The 26,392-nt window shown below is 32.5% G+C and overlaps 1 protein-coding gene across 1 annotated transcript in view; it reads right to left on the bottom strand.

Moving 5' to 3' along the window:
• Positions 1 to 1,639: 1,639 nt before the first annotated feature.
• LOC143223679 (uncharacterized) overlaps positions 1,640 to 26,392 on the bottom strand; it is a 37,562-nt gene continuing 12,809 nt past the window's right edge. The window contains exons 3-5 of the mRNA XM_076451958.1: positions 24,152 to 24,270; positions 18,188 to 18,365; positions 1,640 to 3,363 (exon numbers count right to left, since the gene is read on the bottom strand). Coding sequence (XP_076308073.1) covers positions 2,078 to 3,363; positions 18,188 to 18,365; positions 24,152 to 24,270 — 1,583 coding nt within the window. The 3' untranslated portion in view covers positions 1,640 to 2,077. The remainder of the gene's footprint in view (positions 3,364 to 18,187; positions 18,366 to 24,151; positions 24,271 to 26,392) is intronic.

Here is a 26,392-nt window from a genome sequence, read left to right as displayed (position 1 = left end):
GCATGGAGTGGTATTGGATGAGGGAAAGTATCCAATGAAGTGAGTGGATAGGAGGATAAACATAACGGAGCTTGTTCGAGCAATCCTGGTTGAAGGCATCTATAGCCACAGCTTGAGGATAGGAAAAAGTTTTCATATGAATTTTAGGTGGAAGTTTCACAAGGATAGTAGCATAAAAGTCTCTCAAGTAGGAAAGCATGACTCCAAGAAGAAAATAGTTAGTCTGTGTAGGGAGGTAAATTATACATTTAAAATTAAGATAATCACACTGAGATTGTTCCTTACCAAACACCTGACAATCATTAAAGGTTACCATTTTATACCAGTAATATTCTTTTTATATTGTGCTGTATCTTTAGCCTTTGACACTTTTCTAGTTGACAATATTTCAGAACACTAGGACACAAACATCACAGCTTGAAGGTTTATTTACTGATTAAACCCTCCAATGGCAAACAAACTGTTAAGCTGAGGATGACCTAGGAAGGTCAAAATGTTGTTCTCTGCTTTATTAGTAAAAGTTTTAATTCCCATACCATTTGTTCTGAGATACATTTTTACTTCAAATGGGTTTCTCATCATCAAGAATGATGTACATCACAATCTACCTTGTTTTCAGAAACAATAAGATATGTATCACAGAAGATAGCTCTTCTTGACATGAGAAACCCTGAATATCTGGTGAAGAAGGTGATTATAAATAAAATGCAGGAAGTATGAATATGGAACCACATACCCAGAGTCCTTTCAAAATATACAACATATTTGTAAAACACTTACACAAAGCCAAAAATCACAATACAATCTCAGTCAGTGCACATTTCATAACATAAAGAACCACTGGAGAGCAAAAACCACTATATCAACCCATATAAATACAAATTTCAAAATATCAGTGGAATAAAATCACCAACAAGAGTAAAACTTCAAAGGTACAACAAATATATACAAGATTATAACACAGGTCCATCTGCAACAGATTATTTAATGATGGAAATTATCACAGTGTTGAGTACAATATTACTAAAATAACTGGATACAAAAGACAACAACAAGTCAAAAAATAAATCTATATAAAGCTAACTAATAGCACTCTTCTAACCTAACACAAAACTAAGCTAAATCTTGGTACCTCACTTAAAAAAGCAAACAATATCCAAGTGGTTGATTGAACAAAGTGCAAAAACTGCATGAACCCAGAGAAATGTATATTATCCCTATCTCTCTAACAAGACCTTAGTTTGAGGCTAGAATTGCTACGTGTTCCTTGTCTCAATCTCCCTTGAGATGGCAGAAGATTAATGGATAAAAACAGATTTGTAATTAATGACCAAATGGTTAGAACACTGTATACTTACTAACCGTGAAAATGATAAGTATCCAGTTGTAAAAACTTTTTCATAAATAATTAATTTTTGTGAGCTTAAGTTATAAAAAACAAATACCAAATGATTCAAGTACAAACTATACAAGAAGCTCGAAACGTTGTTTGCTCCTCTACGTAAAATATTTTCTCAACCCAAATGAGCCGTTTTTACATATATATTTCAATACAAGAGTTGTGTTATGTGAAACTCACATGGCATAATGAACTAATCTGTGAACTTTAAATTGTTATTAAATACATACAGCACTTCAGTTTTAAGTGAAAAAATAATTTTATATCATAGATATATTTATTCATTAAACAACCATTAAATAAGGTTTTATTTACATTATGTATAATTATATTTAAATTCTTTTTTTGTCTCCCAAAACCCTTAGTAACACACTTCACACTCTTATGTTCCGAAATAAAAGCTACCTTATCAGTCCTGGCCACATACGTCATATCTCCAATTTGTAATCCTGATGTTCCACATACTTTCAACACAACATACTGATGTGGTTTTACACATGAATCATGACTGTTCCTTGTCACAACTGTACACTGTAACTATACACATTTCATACTTGTGTTGTTTGCTCTAGATATGAATCCTCAAAAGTTTTATTAAGATGATTATAACCTCCAACACACAACTGCAGCTTCTCTCTACTGTATGTCCACCGAATGCTTTTGCTACACATTTCAGTGTTAAAGTTTAACTCTAGTGTGTATCTTTTGATGTTTTCTGAAGTTGGTACCAAACACAAATTCTTTATTACACACCATACAACTGTAAGGTTTCTCACCAGTATGTAACCTTTGATGTTTGTTTAGGTAACTCTTTGTTCCATATTCTTTGCAACAGATTACACAACTGTACAGTTTCTCCCCAGTGTGTGTTTTCTCATGTTTTTTCAGGTAACTCTTCATTCCAAAATTTTTGCCACAGATTAAACAGCTGTATGGTTTATTTCCACTGTGTACACTCTCATGTCTTTTTAGGTAGGTATTTTTACCAAATTCTTTCCCACAGATTTCACAACTGTATGGATTTTCCCCAGTGTGTATTCTCTCATGGCTCTTCACATAACTTTTCCTTCCAAATGTTTTGCCACATACTACACAATCATATGGTTTTATCCCAATATGTATTATCTCGTGGCTTTTTAGTTCACGTTTTGATACAAAGTCTTTCCCACATCCTAAACAACTATATGGTTTTTCCCCACTGTGTATTACCTCATGTTTTTTTAAGTTACTATTAGACACAAATGTCTTACTACACACTTTACAACTGTATAGTTTTTCTCCAGTATGTATCCTCTCATGATTTCTTAGGACACTCTTTGTTCCAAATGTTTTGTCACAAACAAAACAGCTGTTTAACTTTTCCCCAGTGTGTATATTTTCATGTAACTTTAGGTCACTATTTACTATAAACTTGTTTTGACATATTTCACAACTGTATGGTTTTTCTCCAGTGTGTATTCTCAAGTGAATTTTTAATTTACTATTTGTTCCAAATCTTTTGAAACATATTATGCAACTGTATGGTTTTTCCCCTGTATGTATTGTCTCATGTATTTTTAAGTTACTATTACACACAAATTTTTTACCACATACTTTACAACAGTATGGCTTTTCTCCAGTGTGTATTCTCTGGTGAATTTTTAGTTTACTGTTTGTTAAGAACCTTTTTCCACACACCATACAACCATATGGTTTCTCTCCAGTATGTATTTTCTGATGAATTTTTAAATTACTATTTCTTCCAAGTACATTTCCACAGAGTACACAAGTGTACTTTTTCTCACCATTACAAGACATAACAGATTGTTTCAGGTTATTTACTCCTAAATTCATTTTTCCAAATAAATCACTGTTTGGTTTCCAAGATTTCTTGACTTCTGTTTCCATAATGAGATCTTCTCTTATTAAATCATGATAACCAGCAAATAGATTTCCAGAAGAGGTGTTCACACAGGTCGCTAAATCTAAAATTAAAAAAAATATATATGGATGTGAAAAACAGTTATAAAAAAATATACTATAAATTATTTTGATGAACTCCTAGGTCTAACATCGGTCTGACACAATCAAATGATAAAATCATCAAAGTGGAAAGAATAATTGTGCACTTTAAAAGAAAAGAGAGAGAGAGAAAATTTGGAAGATGAAATGATGATATTCTCACTATTTGAGAGATAAGAATTTTTTTCTCATTTCCATATACTATTCAAAACATAAATGGGATGTTTGTAAATTGGAGATAACAGACCACACACAAAGAAACGTTTTTGGTTTGAACAGGCACTGCAAGAATAACCAAGATTACTTTCAGTCATTAATTCCTGGATTAATATTAATATATTTTGTCTGTTTGTTATGCAAAGCTACATGAAGGCTTACTACACTAGCCAAATATAATTTGTAAGTAGTAGACTAGAGCAAAGGTAGCTAACCAATATCACCCACAGCCAACTCTTGTCAGATCAAAAAGTGGGATTTAACTGTTAACTCATATCACACCCATGACCATATTTATTTATTTTTCCATGATAGCAGATGAACCACAATTCATCATGTTAACTGTTGCACAATGACTGGTCCATTTCAAAGTTGTGTTATTTTATTACTTCAAGTGATAATTATCATAAAATGCTTATAATTATTTAACATGTTGACTAATAGCAACACATTTCAATTTCCTGATCAAGAAATAAATAACTAGAAATGTCAAGATTTTCCCAAAATAAAACTACATCAATATGTTATCTGTTCTTTTAAAAAATTCAGGACAGAGTCATCTGTGTCACTGTAAGACATACAACACAGGTACTGTCAATTTTTTCAAAGTACCAGACACAACCAACATTACATGACCCAAGGTTCATACAAGCAATCCCAAGTATTAAAAGTAGTCCAAATTAAACCTTTGATATCCTTATATGTCTAACTGTCTATCATTGCCTCTGAACAGCAATGGTAATGCAAAGATATGTGTTACAAAACTGACAAGTGATAATTTTAAAACTTAACCAGAGACTGCTTGCATGTCAGGTACTAATACACAATCAGAGAATTAATACACAAGTAATTGTTGGTTAGTTACTTTATTAATAAGTAATTACAACGTTCTTCCTCTATAACAAATAAACCACATCATTTTTACTTATTTCGTGGTTACAATTACCAGTGATTGTGTGTCAATTTTTCTTCTCAGTATCATGATTCATGAATGCATATGTGAACCTGAGACACCAACAGAAGAATAATGAGTTTTTACAAAGTAACTAGACATACAGATGTACAGTGTAAATGATTGTTTATATTTAATTATAAGATAAGGTCTGTCCTTAGTTTGTGAAACCTTGGAAGTTATAAAACCTGTAACACAAAAACATAATAATTAATATTATATACCTACTTCACCACAGTACTGTAGAACTTACCACTAGGCTTTTTAGCAAAAACAAGAAAGAAGTTTAGACAGCAACTGTGGCTCACATCAAGTAGATTTATATTAACATTATGACATAAAAGACATTGTTTGGATGCAGTATTACCAAACTGCACTGGCTTTTCTATATATTAGAAGCTATTAATCTAACTAATTTTTACTAATAATTATTCTATGACTATACTACAAATTCATTTTATGAATGATCTTAATTTTGATTGACTCAGAAGGAAATTTATGATGTTTGACTGACTTGACTGCACCTTCCTGTCTCTTTGTTGGTCAAGTTTGATTTTGCAATGTGTATTTACTTCATTTAATTGTGAGATGTGAGGTTTGGGTATACCCACTCTATGTGGGTGTACTTCTGTCATTTTTAATATTAATTATTACAATAATATAACACTTTTTTCCAAGATTTCTGGCTGAGTGGCACTAAATCAACCTACTAATTTCCTGATTATAACAATATAGTACAGTGATCATGCTCTTAGTGAGAGGGATGGCACGTACTCCTGGAGAGCTTAGCGTTATAATAAATGTACTGATGGCACGTACTCCTGGAGAGCTTAGCGTTATAATAAATGTACTGATTCAAACTGTGGTCCTGGAGTCTCTATTCAATTATTATCTTTTTCACTTATATATTTAATGTCATTATTGCATTAAGATTAAACTTTCATTGATAAAATATTAAATATGTAAGTCTGGTCATACTTCAATAACACTATGTAGCACAAATTTTGCTCTTGGATAGTATGTGTTATTTCTTAATTGCTTATGTTGTAAAAGTACAGAAAATGGCCATTATTCCCTTTAAACTTTGCTTTTGTGACCTGAATAATGAAATTTAGAAATTAACCTATTTTCTATGTAAAAATGGACAAATTTGTACATTTTCATTTACATAAGGTCTGAATAAAATAACATATAAATCAATATTTACATGCATTTATACTAAAGTTATATAAAAATGAACAAAAATGTTTAGAAGTGAGTAGTTTTTTAAGATTTGCGACAGTAATGCAATTCACTGTCACGTATCAGCCCCCAAATATAATCTCCCATCATGTTTTTGTTATACGCTCCCAGGTCACAAAAGCAAAGTTTGAAGAGAAAAATAGATCTTTTCCATTTACTTTAGGCATAAGCAATTGGGAAATAACACTTTCTGTCCAGGAACAAGAAAGAGTAAAAATTTTGTTACATGGTGTTATCTTATGCATTTGACCTTTTCATTTTACAAAGTTACATCCAAAATTTAATTAAACCATTTTTTATTGTCAATTTATGTCACTGTAAATGGCATCAGGAATATTTTCATTATATTATCTAAGTTTTAATTATTATAAATTTCAACAGAAAATATTCAAATATATTTCAATCTTCATTTTCCCTCATCACTTATCATATCTTAGCTTAGTATTTCCATTATAGATTGTCTTTCTATCATTATCCCAGTTTGAGTGTCCAACTAATTAGTGTCATACTGCAAATATTACCAAGAAATAATATAAAATTTGAACACCCCATCTTTTTGCTTTACTCATACCACTATATATGGGACACCCACCACATGACATGCCCATCCTGTCTCTCCTACTGTCATTCTAAATACATCTATAATCCTCTCCAACATTACTAAAGGACATGTTTGTAACCACTAGACAGAGCAAGATCCAATTTCTTGCCCTTATATATTTCTTTATATTTTAGCAGAAACAACTGCAACTTTGGAAACAAATATTAAGTGTAGAATGAAGTAAATGCTTTGAGAACTTAACAGAATTGGTATAACCTATTTATTGCTAAGAAAGGCAGTTAAATTATGGTAGTTTTGGGAAACTCTGTTCCATTTGTGATCTAAAATACATATCTGAAAGCAACACGATTTATTTCATGGACATCCATCATGGTGGGGTGAAAGTAGATTTACTGAAGCAGATTCTTGAAGAGAAACAAGCCAATAGCTAGATCAGGTTCTAAAAACAAACAAATCAATAGCCAAGTAAAATGGTAAATTTCTTGTTTTTTTATGGGTAAATTTTATTTACTGTAGCTAAAATCCAAAAATTATAAATTCATTAAGTTAGAATACTGAGATGAAAAAAATGAAATTGAGACATTTCTTGTGATCTCTCATTTGGCTCATATAGTGTAGGACCACATGATGTAACTCGATCCAACTGTTTATATTAAACTGTCCCACTGTGATATACTGAGTTACCTATGTATCTCAGAACAAAGCCTCTTTGTTTACCTGAAGAAGACCTATGAAGGTCGAAATATTATTCTCTGCTTTATTAGTAAAAGTGTTAATACCAGCTGTTCTGAGATACAGTTTTAATTCAGGTAGGTTTCTCATCATCACAAATGGGTTACCTATGCCTGAGAGATGTCTAATAGCACTGAAAACAATACATTTGACATAAAACAGATGTAAAAGGTAGTTAGAAAGCTTAGACTACTAGGAAAAATAACTGTATTTGCCTGTTACAGTATGGAGTCATTCCAAGCAAAAAAAAAGAAATTTGAATTTTATTTCATATTTTAAAATTTTCATTTAATGTTCACTGATATCAATAAGGATTTAGAAATAGTACAAATGAAAACTGTAAAATGAATTTTTTTTTTGGAACTAAAACACCTTTCCGTAAAACTGACACAGTAAAATCTTCACAAGTTCACAGAAAATTATTACTAAAGATATTTTATCCAAAAATCTGGATATCCTGTGTATAACTGCCTAGTAATATTTAAAACAAGCTGACAAAATTTTGAGACAGTACACAATATGCAAACAGAGATATAGTATGTATAATTTGATGACTATATTGTGGTAAAAAGTTTGGTCAAAATGACCCCACTCATACATACAAAAGTTAACATTTTCTATATCTTAAAATGTATTTCTATATAAACCTCCACACACAAAATAGCTTGATCCATATCACAACTGCCTATGACCTAAATTCCTTCTAACAATTACACATTTAGCCTAAATTGCACTACTTCATGACAATATAATCAACCATCAATGGTCTTCCACTAAAAACAGGATGACACAATATTTTTGCACAGTAACTACTCTCAAGTATTTACACCTGAAATAACTTCATTCTTAGATGAGACAAACAAAAAGCACATCAGAAGTTGGAGGATGGATTGGAAGCCACAAAGATGTATTTATCAAAAATAAAGAAAAATGCTAACTTCTGACTTACCTCCCTTCAGAAAGCCCAATAAGCATGACATCCAATAAGAGGAGATTCATAGGAACAAACCTATAAGATACAGTATCTCATTTTGACTGGGATATACTCTTCATCCTAAAGGATGAGAAAGAAAGACAAAACAGCCTCAAGTGTTGCATGATCAATCAAGCATCTGAACACAGTCAGTGAAGAATAGTAGTGGAATTTGGGTACAGTCAGACTGTATTGTGTGTGTCAGTTGGAGAGTCTGAAATGGAAGTGATAAACCCATCCTGCTGCAGAGGAACAACACGAGATGTTTGAGGGGGGAGGGACTGCACTATGTATATAGTGCCACAATATTGTACATAGTTCCTAGTAGCTAGGAACTGGTAAGTATCAAAGGTCTGCTGTGGTCTACTTGGAGAACAGGGAAGAATTCAAGTTGTGAAGATTGAAAGAAGTGATTAGATCTCCATCAGATGCCTGCCTGAAAGGTATTTTACTGAAACAGTGCAATGGCTGACAGCAAACACCTATTTGAAATGTTTGCAAGCATAAACCAAAGAAATAAGCAGTCACTTCCTTGGTGCTGGCTTTTTCCATGATATTCCATGGAATGGTACAGTCTGAATTGGGCAACTGAGTAAAGTATAATATCATAAGGATACATCTAGTGGTCTTGTGGAACACCCCATCTTGACAGTAAGCGGTGATATAGCCAGGGCAGCTGGGCTGTTGAGTGCTACAGTTAGCCTTTGTCCAATGCAGATTTTAGGAAATAAGCATACCCTGGAAGGCAACACCTGCCACCTATTAGGATTCTATAAGAGGGAAGATGGCGATTAAAAAGAAAATTTACTTAACTTTCTCAGGGACAATTTGTGGATTGAAGAACAGCGACTGGAGAAAGTTAAAATCCAGCAAGATACAAAACAACCAGATGATGAAGATAATAGAGACATACTTGTGACAATTCATTAACATGCCTACTAGAAGGACCTTGTTAAAAGGTTTTTGAAAATGAGATTCAAGAGAGTTAAACAGGTTATGAAATGGATGCAAAAAACCATGAAAAAGCCTCTTAGCATCAACATCCAAGGAAGAATAAATCAATTGGAGAAGTCTGTGGATCTATCCAAAAACTGTAGGAAACAATATGTCAAGCAGATTCCTGCAGAAAAATGTAAGTGAAAGAGAAGTACTCTTGAGGAGGAGCAACAAGAAGTCAACTGTTCAGGTAATTATGAAATCTCAACCCAATCTATGAATATGGCAAAAAAATACTCACACAATTCAACTGAAGATATGAGGAACAAAGGCAATGCCAATGGGAAGAACAAGGAACTAGAAGATTGATTCCAATGAATGAAATGGAGAAAATATCTGAAGAATATGGAAATACAAATGTGTAAAAAAAGTGTCTGACAAATTGACTTTAGTCATACACAGAGTGGGAGGAAGATAACCACTAAAAGGAATAGAAATGATCCACTCAGAACCACAGGATCACTATAAGGCAGGTAAGAGACAACAGAGCAATACTCAGACATCAGTCCCTGATCTTCTTCAGAACCACAAAGAGATGAAAATAATATCCTCAAACTAGGGTAAATGTTCTACTGATGGCACTTTTCACCAAGAGATCTAAGGCAGCATTCTAAATATGCTGAAAATAAATAGGCTTAGAGGGAAGAGGAAAGGAAACTGGAAAAGAAGAGAGAAGACAAAGAGAATTAGAAAGACACACCATGTGTGAGGACCTGAAGAACCAATCTGCAAGTTAAAAATTAGACCACAGGCTAGCAAAAAGGAAAAGATGGGCACCCATGGGACCAGACCTAACAAGATAAGTAATGATTTTGATGTTGTAATGCAGAAAAAAGAAAATATGAAACAGGTATGGAAAGGTGAAATGTAGATTGAGCAAACCAAGAGAGGGAAAGACCATGAAAATAAGAGTGAGTCAGGCAAACATTAGTCAGGAGAGTATCCCAACTCAACAAATCCCAACAGCAGTGAAACCAAGAAAGCAGTAGTAGCATATGCTGAACTAAACCCTTCAGAAGTATGACAAAGTATCTAAAAAAAATAAAATGAAGGGACAGAGAGGTAACATAGGAAGGTGGTAGGAAAGAAACAAAGGTGAGAAAACTAGCACTAGGAACTGAATTAGAAGTTTAATAGTCTATCATCTAAGCAGGTAAAAGAGATTTCAAAGATTGAGAATCCAGGAATGGAAATAAGGGATGGTGTACGACTAAACAAAAAGAGTCTACTTGACAAAGGTGATAAAACATGTGAGTATAGGTGCACATTTGTTCATGAGACAAGTCTAACATCAGGAGGGAAAGGGAAAACAAAATAAGTTGGAGTACTAGTTTCATGTAGTAAAGAACAGGAGGAACACTAGAGAAAGAAAAGAACATATCTGTGAAGATATACTGAGAAAGAGACTAGAATGTTGAAGATTTTTCTCTACCTAAATAAAATTCTGGTGAAGGAAACAGTAAGTCAAAATCATTATCATCCTGTTTGAAGTTTAAACTGAGAAAAAGGAATCTCAGCCAAATAGATGGATACATTAGGGAACCCACAACTTTTTGAACAACAACTGCCATGTTATTCACAGACAACAAGCATCCAATAGCAACTTGTCCTGTCTTAGTAATGTGTTACTATTCAAAACAAAGTAGAAATTACTGTTATGTCAGAATTCATGATGGATAATAAGGAAAAACGTTTCTTGTTCTTTAGCAAAGAAGGAAACAATTAATTATGACAGAAACTAAAATTTTGAAAACTATCACAAATCTCAAGTAAATAAGTAATAATTTTAAACTTGTCCATTTAAAACAATGTTGAGGAAAAGAATATTTTACTTCAAGCACAAGTGTTTAGAGCGAGTCACTGCTCGAGAAGGTTCATCCTATAGTTGAAGAACTATTGTTGCATGATGAAATCAACATACACAGTTCCCATTAAATGTATATTTTAGGTAGAAGTTATCCTAAAATATACTACTTTTCAACACAAAGTAGTACTGTGGTCATAATCATAGCTTTAAAAATGTGAGCTGATGGGAAAGGTATCTTTGTGTAGATTAATGGTAGAGCACTGACCTAGTTAAGAGGTCCTAGTTCAAGTCCCATTTCCATTCTCTTTTTACTTATCAGCTTTGTCACTTAAATCTTAACATTAATTATCAAGATAATATATAACTATCTTAATGTTCAGCTTTGTCACTTAAATCTTAACATTAATTATCAAGATAATATATAACTATCTCAATGTTCAGCTTTGTCACTTAAATCTTAACATTAATTATCAAGATAATATATAACAATCTCAATGTTCAGCTTCGTCACTTAAATCTTAACATTAATTATCAAGATAATATATAACTATCTCAATGTTCAGCTTTGTCACTTAAATCTTAACATTAATTATCAAGATAATATATAACTATCTCAATGTTCAGCTTTGTCACTTAAATCTTAACATTAATTATCAAGATAATATATAACTATCTCAATGTTCAGCTTTGTCACTTAAATCTTAACATTAATTATCAAGATAATATATAACTATCTCAATGTTCAGCTTTGTCACTTAAATCTTAACATTAATTATCAAGATAATATATAACTATCTCAATGTTCAGCTTTGTCACTTAAATCTTAACATTAATTATCAAGATAATATATAACTATCTCAGAGTTTCCCAGCTGAAATAGTATTGCCATTCACATTTAATATTAGTTTAAAAATCCATCATAAGGTGGGAGGAAACATTTTAGTTTCCATTTCTTCTTTTCATATTGTAATAAAGTGTGAAAATTTACACAAAACAAAAACTTTTGTTTTAAGATCCAACATTTTCATTATTCAAAACATAAAGAACTGTATCAAGACATTTCTGATTATATCATTTTAATTCTAACCACTATATATGGGATTGTTAAAAATAAAATAAAACATAATTCATCCTTGTATATGTCTTCTATGTGCTTGTCTTCTTGCATGTCCATCTGCATCCAAGTGTCATCTTTTTGTCAGTCTGTTCCCAAGTATCATTTTTGATTCTTCTTAAAATGCATTTATTGTGTAATCTTTGTTGTTTTTCCCTCAGTTTTGACAATGTCTATGCTATTCTTTCGTTTTTTCTGTTTGTTCTGCTGTTTTCATCTTAAATTATCAATTTTAATTCAAACCATTTACTTAAAAACAAAACACAGTTTTGCTTTAATTAAATATTATTCCTGAATTATATATGTTTTGCTAGCATGCTGTTCTTATGTTCTATAAATAACGTTTATAAAAATTCTAATAATAATAATTAATATGGAATGTATTTTTACCTGTGCTTCATTTATTTTAATTTTTGCTAATCTTTCTTGACTTTCATGGTCTTTTTCTTTCTCTTGCTAATTGACAGTTACTTTCTTGAACTGTTTTATTGTTTCCATCCTTATTAGGCATTGCTATTTATAATTAATAAGTTATATTTGATATGATGATGTTGCTAAGCAACCACAAAACAACTACAAAAATATAAATAATAAAATGTTAATTAACTTTATTATAATGTTGCAAATAAGCCTAAGGCATTACATTTTTGCAATTAAGCCTAAAGTGAAGACATGCTGCAGAATCATATAGCCAAGGTCCAAGTGCATAAAGCTTTTCATGACAGAAACAAATATCAACTCAGTTTTAAACCTAGATAATTTCTGAATTAAACTATTTTGCACATTATATCCACAATGTTAAAAAATATCACACCATTTTAATGAACACAGACATTAAATTAAGAAATCAACAAGTATTTTTTCAGTTTCACTGCTGAGACATTTTATTTTAAACTTCATGACATAGACTAACACCAGTATCAGACCATAATTCTGTTGCCAAGCAACATAACATAAAATCCATTTTTGGAACTTATAAAAAGACAAACACCAGATTTTACATATATATTTAACAATTGTAGAAGCGTCTTTGTTCTTGTATTTTCACATTCTTTCATATTGTTTTTCATACTCGGAGGAACAGATTTAGGTATTATATATGTTAAAAAATGCACCTGAATGGGTACCAAAATTTCATAAAAATCTTAATATACCAGTGTACAATACCTTATTTGTTTTAATTTGCTTTTATGCATCACTACCTAAACTTTTTACTTGAATAATGAAGAAAGTTATGCTAATACAATAACAGCTTGACAAAAAACTATAAGCATAATAACATGATTTACTTTTGGGGAAAATATCATGCATTTCAACAGAACATGTGCCTATCTTATTTGAGTACACCTGAACAAAACATTACAACAACAATGGTGAGTAGTTCATTATCATGATATAAAAGCTACTTGTTATTATATCCCATGATGCCACAGTTGCCTGTAAGTACAAAATCAACCCTTTGTAGTCTGGATACTCCATACTCTGATATTATCTGAACAAAACACTTGATGTATCTTGAAAATTAATTTGCAATATATTCCAACTTAACTTCTTTTCTTGTAGCCATTCAGACATGTGTTTTGGATGGTCAGATGGCAGTTTAAGTGGTCGATGTACTTTTATTTTATTTTATTTTGTAAAACAGCAACCCATAAATGAATGAATTGTACCATGACCTATAGACCTTTGTTACTTGTAACACTAAGATTCATAGAGAGATTAAATGTTAAAAAATAATATAAAACAATGTAAAATGAGTTTAGTTGCTCAATTACATCAAAAAATACAATAAAAATTTATAACTTGTTGATGATGACTACAGATAAACAATGAACAATAGTACATGCACAAAGTTCTTTTTTTTAAACTTTTCTGAACCATTCACTTTTTGAATTAACTGTCACATCTTATACCTAGTGAGTTCAAAACTTCAACTCTGGAAACTTGTGCTTGGTCTTAAAAATCAAATGGAAAAACAAAACACAGCAAATACATAAATTCTTGCCATGTGCTTATGGTAAAATAGAAGAAATTTGGAGCTAAAATCAGTGGAAATAACGTATAACACTGAAAGTTAGTGATAAAGTACAAATATTGTTTTATAATAAATGAGAACTTCATAGAATGATGTACTGCAAAGCTGAAAGACACCTTTAATTTGCAAAATAAGTCACCATACTATCTGTTCTAAGTTAACTTTCTATAATTATGACCAGTATTCCTTTTTTGAGTAATAATCTTCTGAAATGTCAGCTCATGTATATATTACTGGTAAATCTTCTTTCATATGTATTCCTGTCTCGCTCAAAATGATCAACTCAAGATAATGAAACATCTACTAATAGTCCACCTAGTCTAGTCTAGCCCTGTTGTTTTAATTATTTTATCTAAAACAAATGTTAGTAAAACTAATAAGAAAATAGAAAATCTAAACATGTGAGCTATAATTTTACTTTGCAGAAAAATTATGGGAATACATAACATGAAATTAATGGTTGTCTGTTTGCCATTGGCCAGTGGTTATTTCCTTTACAAGATAAATAATATTTATGGCATAAGTTCAAGAACAACAAAGTCATTCTTAGAATTATCTGAGAAGTTATTCTCAATTATTGATTCAGTTTCTCACTGTTATCTGAAATACTGGATGCATTGGCAAGATGGTGTGTATAGACTTACACCCCATCTGAGCTAGTCAGCTGGTTCTAATCTGGTATGGTTTATTTACCAGCTAGGTGGAAGTGAATACCATGCAGTGCACATATGCTAATAAAACTTCAGCTGCATGGTATGCTTTATGTGGGGAATCCTAGACCGTACTCAAGGCTTTGAAGAGTTGCATGCATTTTCTAATTTTCTTGGGGACTAGGTGTATATTTTGTTAGGTCATCAAAGCAAGCCCCAGAAATTTTGTAGAAAAAGATATTTGAATCCTGTTACTGAGAAATTGAACAAAAGGGTCTTGAAATTGTTACATTCCTTTCATAAAGTAATACTTTTTTTTACTCCTTAGTAAAGGGGAAAAATAATGTGAAAAAGTCCACAAATGGGGGATAAAAAACCTGTGGTTTCCCTAAGAAAAGGGATTGTTCTTGAATTTAGATACAAGCATACTTGTAGGTATCACTAAACCCTAAATTATGTGTATAGGTGGGGTGGTGAATCAAGCAAGATAAGATTTTGAATATGTCAGCAAAAGCCATACAGATCCATGGATATTCATGATGAAGCACAACATAAAAAAGGAAGAGAAGAAATATGATATTAAAAAGGGGTATTAATGTAACAAAAAAACAATCACACCATCCTAACCATGTTCAACCTCTGTTGACTGGACAATGATTATTCAGCCAGATTTATATAGATCATTAGAGCATTACTGGCCAAGGATTACCCTGATTTATGACATGAAATGCCACTCTTGGTCTTTGTTTATCCTGTGGTTTTCCGTTGTATTACTTCACAGTACTGTTAGGCATCTCTCAGAATAGGAAACACAGTATATTACAGCAGGATAGGTTAATGTAAACAACTTGTTTAAGTTACATCATAGGGCTTCACTCTGTGTGAGTTACGAGTTAGATCACAAGAAATGTCTTAATTTCATTTTTTGTCTCTGTATTATAACCTAATGAATTTCTAACTTTTTTATTTTAGTTACAGTAAATATATTTTACACATAAAAAAAGCAAATTTACCATTTGCCTTTGCTATTGGCCTGTTTGTCTTCAAGAATCTGCTCTAATAAGACTGCTTTCTTTTCACCATGTTCGTTACCCATAAAATAAATGAAGATGCTTTCAGATATGTGTTTTAGACCACAAAACTTATATTAACCGATAGAATTTCCCAAAACAACCATAATTTAACTGTATTTCTAGCTAAGTTATAAACAGGTTTAAAAAACTATGCTAGGTGCTTGGAACATTTCCTTCATTTAACACAATATTTTCTTCAAAACTTCTTAAATATAAAGAAACATACGAGGACAGGACGTAGGATTTTACTCTGTCTAGTGGTTTATAAAAATGTCCTTTGGCAGTGTTGGGGTTAATTATAGATACATATTGAATGACAGAGACAGGATGGACATGTCATTTGGTGGATGTCCCAAAAACAGTGAACTGGTAGTTATTATTATGTAATCAAAGTGAAAGGAGAAAAATGTAATGATGGATAAATAAATGTCTTGAGTCAGCCGTAGAACTGCATGGACCCACTGTTTAACTGTTTTGTGATAAAAATCTAAAGTCCTCATGATAATGGGATGGATATTGTGTATAAATGTGATGAAAGTGATAGGAGGCAAGTAGTGTTAGACATGAATGAAATTTGATTGTATTGTTTATGGAGTATAAATAGTCATTGTTTCATATTGTGAAGAATGTCTAACATACAGATTGGTCATTTGTGTGACTGTCTTAGTATCAAATGAGTCATTCTTAATCATGTGGCAATATATACAAAATACTGCAAAGCTGAGTGAGGAGAAAGCATGAGGAAGACAAAAAATGTGACCAAGAAAAGAGGGTGAGAAGTTACAGAAATGAATGATTACAAATGGTTGAGTTTTGATGAGGAGAAGGGTCACATGCTTTGCAAAGTTTGTTGAGAAATGAACGTAAAATGAAGTCAGCTAACTTATTAGAAGCAGAGAATGGTTTTAGCCATATGAAGCTCAATGCAAGATAATCATATCACTGACCAACTCCTCTTAATGCTTCATGCCAATGACATTGAAATGTTTATTCCTAAAAATGAAATAATCTTGTGGCATGCAGGAGGGATAAAGACTTAGTAGGCCTGATAGATCTTTAAGAGTAACAGCTTATGAAGCAGAATCTGATTCATTAAGGGTGGTTGATAATGCTTATGAAGAGTGATTACAGTGAGATTAATGGAACTTTTGTTAGGCAACCTGTGAAGATATGACTTCTCAGAGGAAAATAAGTATAATTTTTATACTTGTCCATTTACCATTTTTTAAAGATTGTGATCAAATTCTTGCTGTGATGCATCATTGAATGCAGTTGCATATATACATTCTTTAATGTTTTAAATCCGAGTTTTCCAACTCACAGTGAGATTTAAGAATTGTTCCTTGTGTTGCTCCTGCTTTCAAGGGAAAATCACTCAAGTTAAAGTCATGAAAATATTCATTAAACAGTTTTAAGATTATCCTATTAGTTACTATTATAATAATAAATAAAGAATATACGTGAAAAACAAGAAATAAAGTACTTATCTGGGTCTTCTTTTTTTGCTGTTGTCAACTCTTGATGAAACTTAACCCTACTTTCCTACACTCATGGTACTACTGCACTAAATAATTCTTTATTGAAATAAATAAAAACTTAAGGATACAGAATAATAACATGTAAAAAGCAGGCAATGTCCTTTAACTACCATATTTTTCCAGGTTTCTAACTGAATAACAGTTTTAAAGATGTTAAAATTCATCTAAGCTCAAGAATGCATTTCCTGTGGGAATAAAGTTTGAACTTGAAGCAAAACATGCAATTCTCTGTATAGAAAATAATGTAATACATTGTCTAAAATATTAAAACTTTGGCTTTCTGTTAGTTTTAAACAATACAGTATTAAACCTAAAGAACAACTACTGACAATTTGTGAAAGATAGTGTGATAAATGAGCATGGCAAGAGGGGTCTGATGTTCTAGTTTATTACTTTGAAACCAAATAAGATTGAAAGCTTTATAGCTAATCATGCTTTGTCTGACCAATATATTATAATGAGTAATTTACATTAAATTTCATACTTCTTAGAAGGGTAGTAAATAGCAAAAACGGGGAAGACCTATGGAACAAATGTCACCATCTTCATGCTGGAGGAAACTGAGGATTCTTTTTTTATTACATTAGAAAATTAATAACTTAAAACATATATAATACTAAATTTGAGTTATTGGCTACATTTTGATATGAAGTTAATTTATTTCTATAGCCTGATAATAATGTAATTTAAGCTCTGAATGTAACTCAGTGAAAACCTCCTGTAATCTATGTATGGAAAAAACTAAATAAGTTTTTTATCTACTTAACCACTAAGCAGCATGAATATTTCTTAATTAAGGATTTAAAATTATTACTAATATATTAACTAAATAAAACGCTATCTTCTTTAAACTAGTACTGACAACTTTATTGTTCGTTGCAGGATATCTTTACTTACCAGATGTATTTCCTAATTCAGAACCAGTTTGTTCCAAATCATCCTTTTCTTTCTTGACATTTGTAACACTGTACTTTGAACCATCCAGAGCACTGTCCTCATCATCACTGAATGTTGAAATAATATCTTCTTGTAGTAGATCACGAAGTTGCTCTATCTTTACATTAACAAGTTTGTTCTAAAATCAAACATACATTCGAAATGTCAATGAAAACAACTAGTACCATTACTGAAGCAGGAAAACACATACAAGGTATTCAAAAGTACCAACATGTAAACCATGATGATTATACATATGAAGCTGATATTTTGAATTCTAGGAATTTGTATCTAAGGTGTGTTTTCAGTAAGACAGAAAATTCATTGATTAAACAACCAATATTAGTAATATTAATAAGAACTTAAAATTCACTCTTGATTGTCAACATTTGACAAAAATAGGCCTATCTGAATTTATGTTTCTTTTATAAGTGAATAACAATAATGGCAGCTAGCCAATAATGTTGAATGAGGATTACAGAATAGGTTACTCCACCAGCAAAGGCAGATCATTCATGAAATTTAAGAGAGAGGCTACACACTTGATTTATTCAAGACAAGTTATGAAATTAGTATACCTCTTTTTCAGTATAGTACCCAAGTCATATAAAACAGTTTGACATAAAATTTACCAGAGTTTGTCAACTGTCATTTTGAGCATAAGGAAAAGTTGCCAAAACCAGGTGTGAACTTTGAATAAAACTATTCATGTTAAAAAAAACTTTGTCAGAGAAGACCTTGGACTGAATGATTAACTCACAAGTAAAGCCAACACAAATTAAGTCCAGTAAATTTGGCCTCTGTTCATATTCACTCACAAATATTGACCTAATTTCAAAATGCTTTCACATGACCAAAGGCTTACATTGTGCACATGCATAATTTATGACAATTTGTTGATGTGCTGGTACAATATCAATGTATCAGCAACATGGTTTGATTCATACCAATATTTACCTTCACAACCAACTGAATTCTATTCTCTTTCTGTTTCATGGCTGAACGAGACAGTATCCAGTAATTCTCATTTTAAAAACACTAAAAGTGTAGTAAATATTAGTTGTGACATGAAAATACAATTCATCAGGTGCACATAATTTTAAAATTATGGTGCGAGTGATAAAGAAAAATTTATGTGAGCAATTAACCTATGTATCTAGAGCAAAATCTATTTGTGTTATGATGCTTGAGCTGGATCACACACCTCAAATACAAAGGACTGACACGGGAGACAATTTATAAATCAAAACAACCCTGCTTGAAAATCACTTTCCTCATTACTTAGAAAAACACGCAAACCATTCTTTTGTTTTGTATGTTATCTTTAAGACCTACCACAACACATTAAAAGTGCTCTAAGATTTCAGTTTGATTTATCAAAGCCAAATCCAATGTTCATATCTTGTAAATTCCCACCAAATGGCACTTACATATTTTCACACTTTGTTATGTGCATGTTGCATACTCATACATGTTGTAGTAGTCATTTCAGGATGTTTGGAATGCAACAGGTCAGCACCCACAGTCTAGCTAACTAAACAAGACTATGTAGGTGCAGTGTATGTATTAAACCTGTTACAAACTCTCTCAATGGAAACTCAGTCCCAAGCACCAACCAAGTAACCAGTATGTATTTTCATAAAATTTTATTTAAAAAAAATTTATAACATTTATTCCATGAGAATACATCAAACTATCTAGCAGAACAACCCATCCCACAGTGGGGATATAAGAAACCAGGACAGATGGTATAAGTGCTTTATATTATCCTGGCTGGATGTGGATTTTAAGATATAAGTAAGCCCTGGTATGCACAACCAGTTAGCTGCCTGGTGGGATCCTGTGAACACAAAAGAAGCTCAGAAAGAGAAACAATGCATAACTTTCTCAAATATAAAACAATAAAAACACTATAACCCGAATGCTTTCACAAAGTGGACCTTTATTTTTTAGGGTAAACCAGGAATAGTGGTGTAACTGAATAAGTGATATATAAAGGGAGTTGACTGACATCATGAAGGTTACCTGTGTTTACAGGAAATGTTTTTGTATATTTTTTAATGTATTATTTTAAGTTTGTCACACTTCCAGGATAATGGAAGAATTTTGCCCTGTGGAAGCCACAAACCATCAAAAGATATAACAGTTAAATAGTGTGTTGAGACCATTTTATGGCTAGTGAAAAAGTGATGTAAGAGGAGAAGAAAGATGAAACATGTAAGAGACTGCTAGCAACTCGATAAAAAGATCAGAAGGAGTTACAGATCCAAGCAGTAAAAGAAGAAGGAAAGGGGTCTGTGGAGAAAAAGAAGTTTTGCAAATAGGCAAACCAAATAGTCCAACAGTCAACAGTAAAAGGAAAAGACAGTGAAAAGATCCTGTGCAGTTAAAGATAAAGGAAAGAAAGACTGGACTGGAAAGAGGAATATACAAGTGGAGAAGAAGAGGGTACAAGAAACAACCATAAGGTACACATCCAAAGATCAGTAACATTAAGTAAGAAGGAGAACAAAACAAACTAGAGTAAATAAATGATATGAAAGGAAGTGTTGAAGAACTCAGTCTGGCAGAGGAGTTGGGTGAAGAAGAAACACCTTGTGGTACTGGGAAAGAAGAAATGTCATGACAAAAAGGCAGAGAGGTGGACACATGATGGTTACCAGAAAGAAAGGAGTGACAGAGTTTAATGACAAAAAGCATGCCAAAGTCACTGATATAAAAAGAAGGTAGAAAGATGACAAAAATGCAACAAGAGGAGTAACACAAAGTGAAAAGTCCCAGCACAACAGATGACAGATTGAGAAAATTACATAATTATGGAGGAGTGAAGCTAACCCTTGATAAAGAAGAAATGTAAGTGTGAAACAAAAGGGAGAATTAAGAAAAGGAAAGGAAGTCCAAATGATCAAGGCTGAGCTGGGTAAAGATACAAGAATACAACTTGAGAAGGAAAGTAATGTAAACATGACGAACAGAGGAGAGGAGACAAATACAGGAATGGACATATAGAAAGAGATGAGACCAGTCCAGACTGTGAAGATCAACAGACAGAGCTGAAGAATTAGGAACAGCAGACTATAAGGAAGGATGCCCAAAATGATTAAAGGTAGCAAATGTATTAAAGAAGGGTGTCACCAATTGAGAACAAATTCCATTAAAGACCTGGGGTGTAAAGACCGCTTTATTAACAGAAGACAAAAGGGAAGTTGTCCACTATAAAAATATACATTCTTGGCAAATGATATGTAAAAAGATTAACCGTATGTGCCCATAGTTGTATGTCAAATGCCTAATGACAAAAGGACCTAAAACAGCAATTTTCATAGGTGGTTGGGGTAAGAAACAATAATATAATAGACTGTGTGAAACATTGCTATGTGAATTCATCAGTGACAACAGTAAGAGGTGCATACCTGAAGAACAGAGAAATGGTCAAGCTGACTAATGTGGAGGGAATGCAAAACCAGCATCAAAATCTCAGAAGTCTTACCCTCATTATAGAGTGCAAGAAGCAGTCTGTACATGACCTGATTACCAAGAGACAATCACACAGTGGCATTCACAAGGAGAAACAGGATTTCAAGAAAACCATAGGTCTGTAAAGTCCATAACTGTTGTCTATAAATGAATGTGTAGTTCTAGGGAAGTCAGAGTCCCTGAAAACAAATTAATTTCACATATAGGAAGGGAATGAGAAGTATAAAAACTGGTGGTCATCTGTGTCATAACTTGTAGGCCCAAAAAATACATTGAACTTGGTTGAGACCAAAGAAGAAAAACATTCAAAGGTACCAAACAATGAATGTTTGTGATAAAGGGCATAGGACCAAGGATACATCACCCAAGCCAAGTAGCTACAGGAAGAGAAGAGAAGCAGAATAACAGGAAACATTCAAGAATGGACTAACAGAAGAAATTAGTCTGAGAAAAGGAATATCAGTGACAGGCTATGAATATAGTAGGTAAAGGTCCATATTAAACCAAGGAATATAAGAAGGGCCAATGTTGAGTCATACAGAAGGGCAACAATTGAGAAAACATAAAAGTAAAGGAGTAAGTATAGAAAATGACTGATAAGCCTAGAAAGATCTATAGGATGGTGTCCAACACATTAACCATAACCAATTGCAGATTAGGTGAAAAATACTATAGATGAGGACAGAGGGAGGTATAAACAAAATAGGAAGTGAAGAGGAATAAAGGAAAGGACTGAGGTGGAGAAACTGAAAATAGCTATCAGCAGAAAGTGAGACAAACAGCAGGAAAAGAGGTAAGTATCTAAAGATTTGTACATGTGTCGAATCATTTATAAAATGAGTAAGAAACTAGACAACTGTAAAAATGTATCTCAGAATGACTGGTATGGGTATTAATGTAACTAGACAACTGGTAGAAGAAGACAATGAAAAAAGGAAGGTCTGAAATTCAAAATGAGAAAGTGAGTAGAAGAGAAATATGAGTAGAGAGCATAGTCAAAAAAATGAAAAACCTGGAAAGGTATTGAGGACAGAAGTTTTATGATAGCAGTGCAAGTTACCAGGTGGTGGAGAAAACCACAGAAAATGTATAAAAAAATGTAGCTAGACATAAAAAAAATAAAAATAAAAGAGGTGCAACAGGAGAAGGAAGGGATGTAGAAAAAAGGAAAATAATCCAATCCAAAGAGTCCAACAGTAGTAGAACAAAGTATATAGAGAGAAAGTAGAATTGGAACAGAATAAATAGAGAAGAAAACAAAAACCCTCAGATGTCATCAGAAGCAACAAGAAATGCCTCAGATAAAAGGTAAGAATTAGAAGAAGGAATACAGAAAGGTATAGAGAAAAGATGCAAAATGGAGTACCAGAAGTCAAATAGAAGGTAAGAGGCATGATATTGAAGCCAAACTTGCCAGACAGATACCTGAGACAAGGAATCAAGAAAAGAAAAAGAAATAAGATTACACATCAAGTCAAAATGAACATGAAAAGGACAAGGCAACTGGGCATGATAAAAGAGCTATATAAGAAAAAAAATAACATACAACCTAATAACAAGCAGCTCTGGAGAAAAGACAAGATAAACCCAAATAACTGTGGGAAATAGAGTAAACAAAAATAATAATAAAAAACACAGGCAAAAGAAAGGGAATAAACTTGACAAAGAAATCCACAAGGATAGTGAAATGTTAAGGATGTCTCAGGAATTATAAAGCACTACCCAATGAAAATCAAGTAAAGGATGAAATCTAACAAATAATTCCCAACTACTGAGAAAGAAAGTTAACCAACAGGATGGGAATAGTAAACCTATAAATCATGTGTTAATTCCCAACACACTGGAAGTGCATAGAGGCATGTAGCAATCCTATTAGTGGAAGGATTTTGCTGCATTAGGTCATTATGCAGGAGCATAATTTACAAGAAAATTCATGAGATTAGGTGAGAGTTCACTGAAGGCTAGTGACATGCATAGTGTGTGAGAAGTGTGATATTGTCTTAGAAGCTCACACTTAAAAGCCTCCAGTACATATCACACGTAACAACCCTAAGCCAATCCTTAACATTATTTACAACATCATGGTAAATTAATAAACCACTCTTCAATTCAAACACATTATAGAGTTAGTGTATCAGAAAAATAGTGAGACCCAATATCTTAAACTTTATTTTGCAGCTGAAATACATTTTGATTATCATAAATAATTAGCATAAAATAAAACGTGGCAAACACCTTTGGACTGCATCTCCTATGTTATAACAAAAAAACATGGTGAATTTCTAATTAAATTATTTTACCTAACTTGAAGAAACTTTTTCACATTGTCAGAACAAACACCTCACTGTTTATCATAAACTAACCAACTGAAGTTCAAAAAAGAATTACAACTACATAATTAATTCACTTCAATAAACAAATTATGAAAGGTTTTAGTTGACAAATTACCTCAGCCTCATCTGTTCCTCCATGATGGTCCTCTTCTTGTTCTTCCTTTGTTACACTGAAGTTCAAAAAGGTATGTAAATATCTTTCTTCTGAGGAATCAGCTTCTTCAGTAACTAAACCTATAAATAATGTATATTTATCTATGACAACAAAACTGAATATTATCAATCATCACTAACTCATAATGAAAGTTCACATAATTAAATGATCAAAGTGTGGGTGTTTAGAGATGTTCTAGCTAAGCACATCCCTCATAGTCACTTAAGTATCACCCAGAAGATACAATATCTGAAGATAAAGAACAGTAGGGTTGATTTATATTGTATAACCTTTCTTTCTTAGTTAATGTATCTTACTTGCTCTCATAAATGCACAAAAATTTAAAGGACACAAAAATAATGTCAAATGTAAAAACTGGTTTTTCATGAGTGAATGAGTTCAAATGTCTGATAAAATCAGTAGGTAACAGCTACTTCTGCACCTCACCATACTGTGTTAAATAAGTCCAATTAATGAGGAACTCTAAGGTTCTCTACTCCAGAGGCTAGGAACTGGTAAGTGGCAAACATTTCTCATCCTCCATTTGAAAAGGAGAAATTCAAATTGGGGAGATCCAGAGACCTCCAAGAAGGTTTCTTTTTTTTCACTGGAGACAGTACATGCATATTCTGTTTTTAAAATCCAGAACATGTGAGCCAATAAATCAAGCAGTCAGTTCCTTGCTGCCCGTTTTTCCATGATAGTCCACGGAATGGTACAGACTGGATTAAGTAATTTGATATACCATGGGGCTCTAGTGATCTTGCATAAAGTCTTATCTCAACTGTGGGCACTGGTGAAACCAGGTCAGGTAGTCTGAGTGCTTTCCATTAACCCTAGCTTGATGTGGATTTTGAGATACAATATCAGCCACCTGGCAGTTGAAAAGGAAGATCAAAAGAAAACATACTCATTTCAAATACAGTGAATTGATTGAAGAATGTTGACCAGAAAAGAGATGAAATTCTGCAGATAATGAAGATAATGAGTGACAAAAGTGTGAGGAGCTGTCCACATGCCCACATGGAGAATCTTCAAGGACCAGCAAAAACGAGAAGCAAGAGCACAATACAGGTAATGAAACAGAAATGACAAACTATGCTATAATCAATATCCAGAAAATACACCAACCAGAGAAATTTACAAGATCAGAGGTCTCTAGATGAAAAAGAGATCATACAGTAGAAAAAGATGATGGTAGAGACCCAGAATGAGAAAAGTTCATTGCAAGTAACACCAAACATCCCAAACTGGACATAAAAAACAGTCCATATCTGAACGATAATAATTGTGAGAAATAGAAGAAAAAAAATTATTATTCCAAAAGGATGAAGTCTTAGGAAAAAAAGACCAGTCTGAGTAAAAAAGTGAATTAGTGAATAGAGTAGAGTGCAAGAGACATCTAGTGTATATATGTCTAAATGATGGTAACCACAGGCAAGAAAGAAGAAAATGTTAAAAGTGGTAAAGTGGTATACAGAGCAAAAAATGTACATGTATGTTAGTATGCAACATTATGTTAAGGTCCAAGTCAGGCATACAATATGTGATTCAAGAAAGCAAATTAGTAAAGAAGGAAGGACTGAAAAACAGTGGAGAAAAAAGAAGAAGAAAATATCTTATGGTAATGGAAAAGGTAAAAGGTACTGAACAAAACTGCCAATAACCAGTAATGGTATAAACCAAGTAACCAAGTGAAGAAGCAGAAAGAATTGTTACAGTCGGATGTCTGGAATGAATGGAGCAGTGGATGAATACTGAAAAATCTACCATTTCAGTTGGTAGATAAAAAGAAAGGGTGAAAAGCATAGAATAATAAAAAGGCTATACAATTAGACTTTGACTATAAGAGTAATGGACCAGAAGAATACCACATGTGAAAATGAAAGAATGATACCCTTGAATGAAAATGAAAGAATACTGAGAGAAGGAAGATAAGGTCCAGACACTAAACAAAGAATTAGAGGAAACAAGGAAAGAGCTGGCCAAAATGGTGCCACCTATAGAATCCAACAAGAAGTGTCACATATCTAGTTTACCACTTGAATGAAAAATCAAAGAGAAAAATTGGCAAATAAAAAATTTGAGATCAGTACTAGCTGAGAGCATCAACAATAAAAGTCAATGGATGAAGAGCTACTAGGGACCAGAAAAGAGAAAGTCTGGAGTTAAGAGGAGTAGCAAAGTCATCTATGAAGGGTG

This window comes from Tachypleus tridentatus, chromosome 8 (assembly GCF_004210375.1).
Source record: "Tachypleus tridentatus isolate NWPU-2018 chromosome 8, ASM421037v1, whole genome shotgun sequence".
In the NCBI taxonomy this organism is placed as follows: Eukaryota; Metazoa; Arthropoda; class Merostomata; order Xiphosura; family Limulidae; genus Tachypleus; species Tachypleus tridentatus.
The sequence above is the reverse complement of the archived record's forward strand: the minus strand, read 5'-3'. Positions and strand labels throughout refer to the sequence as shown.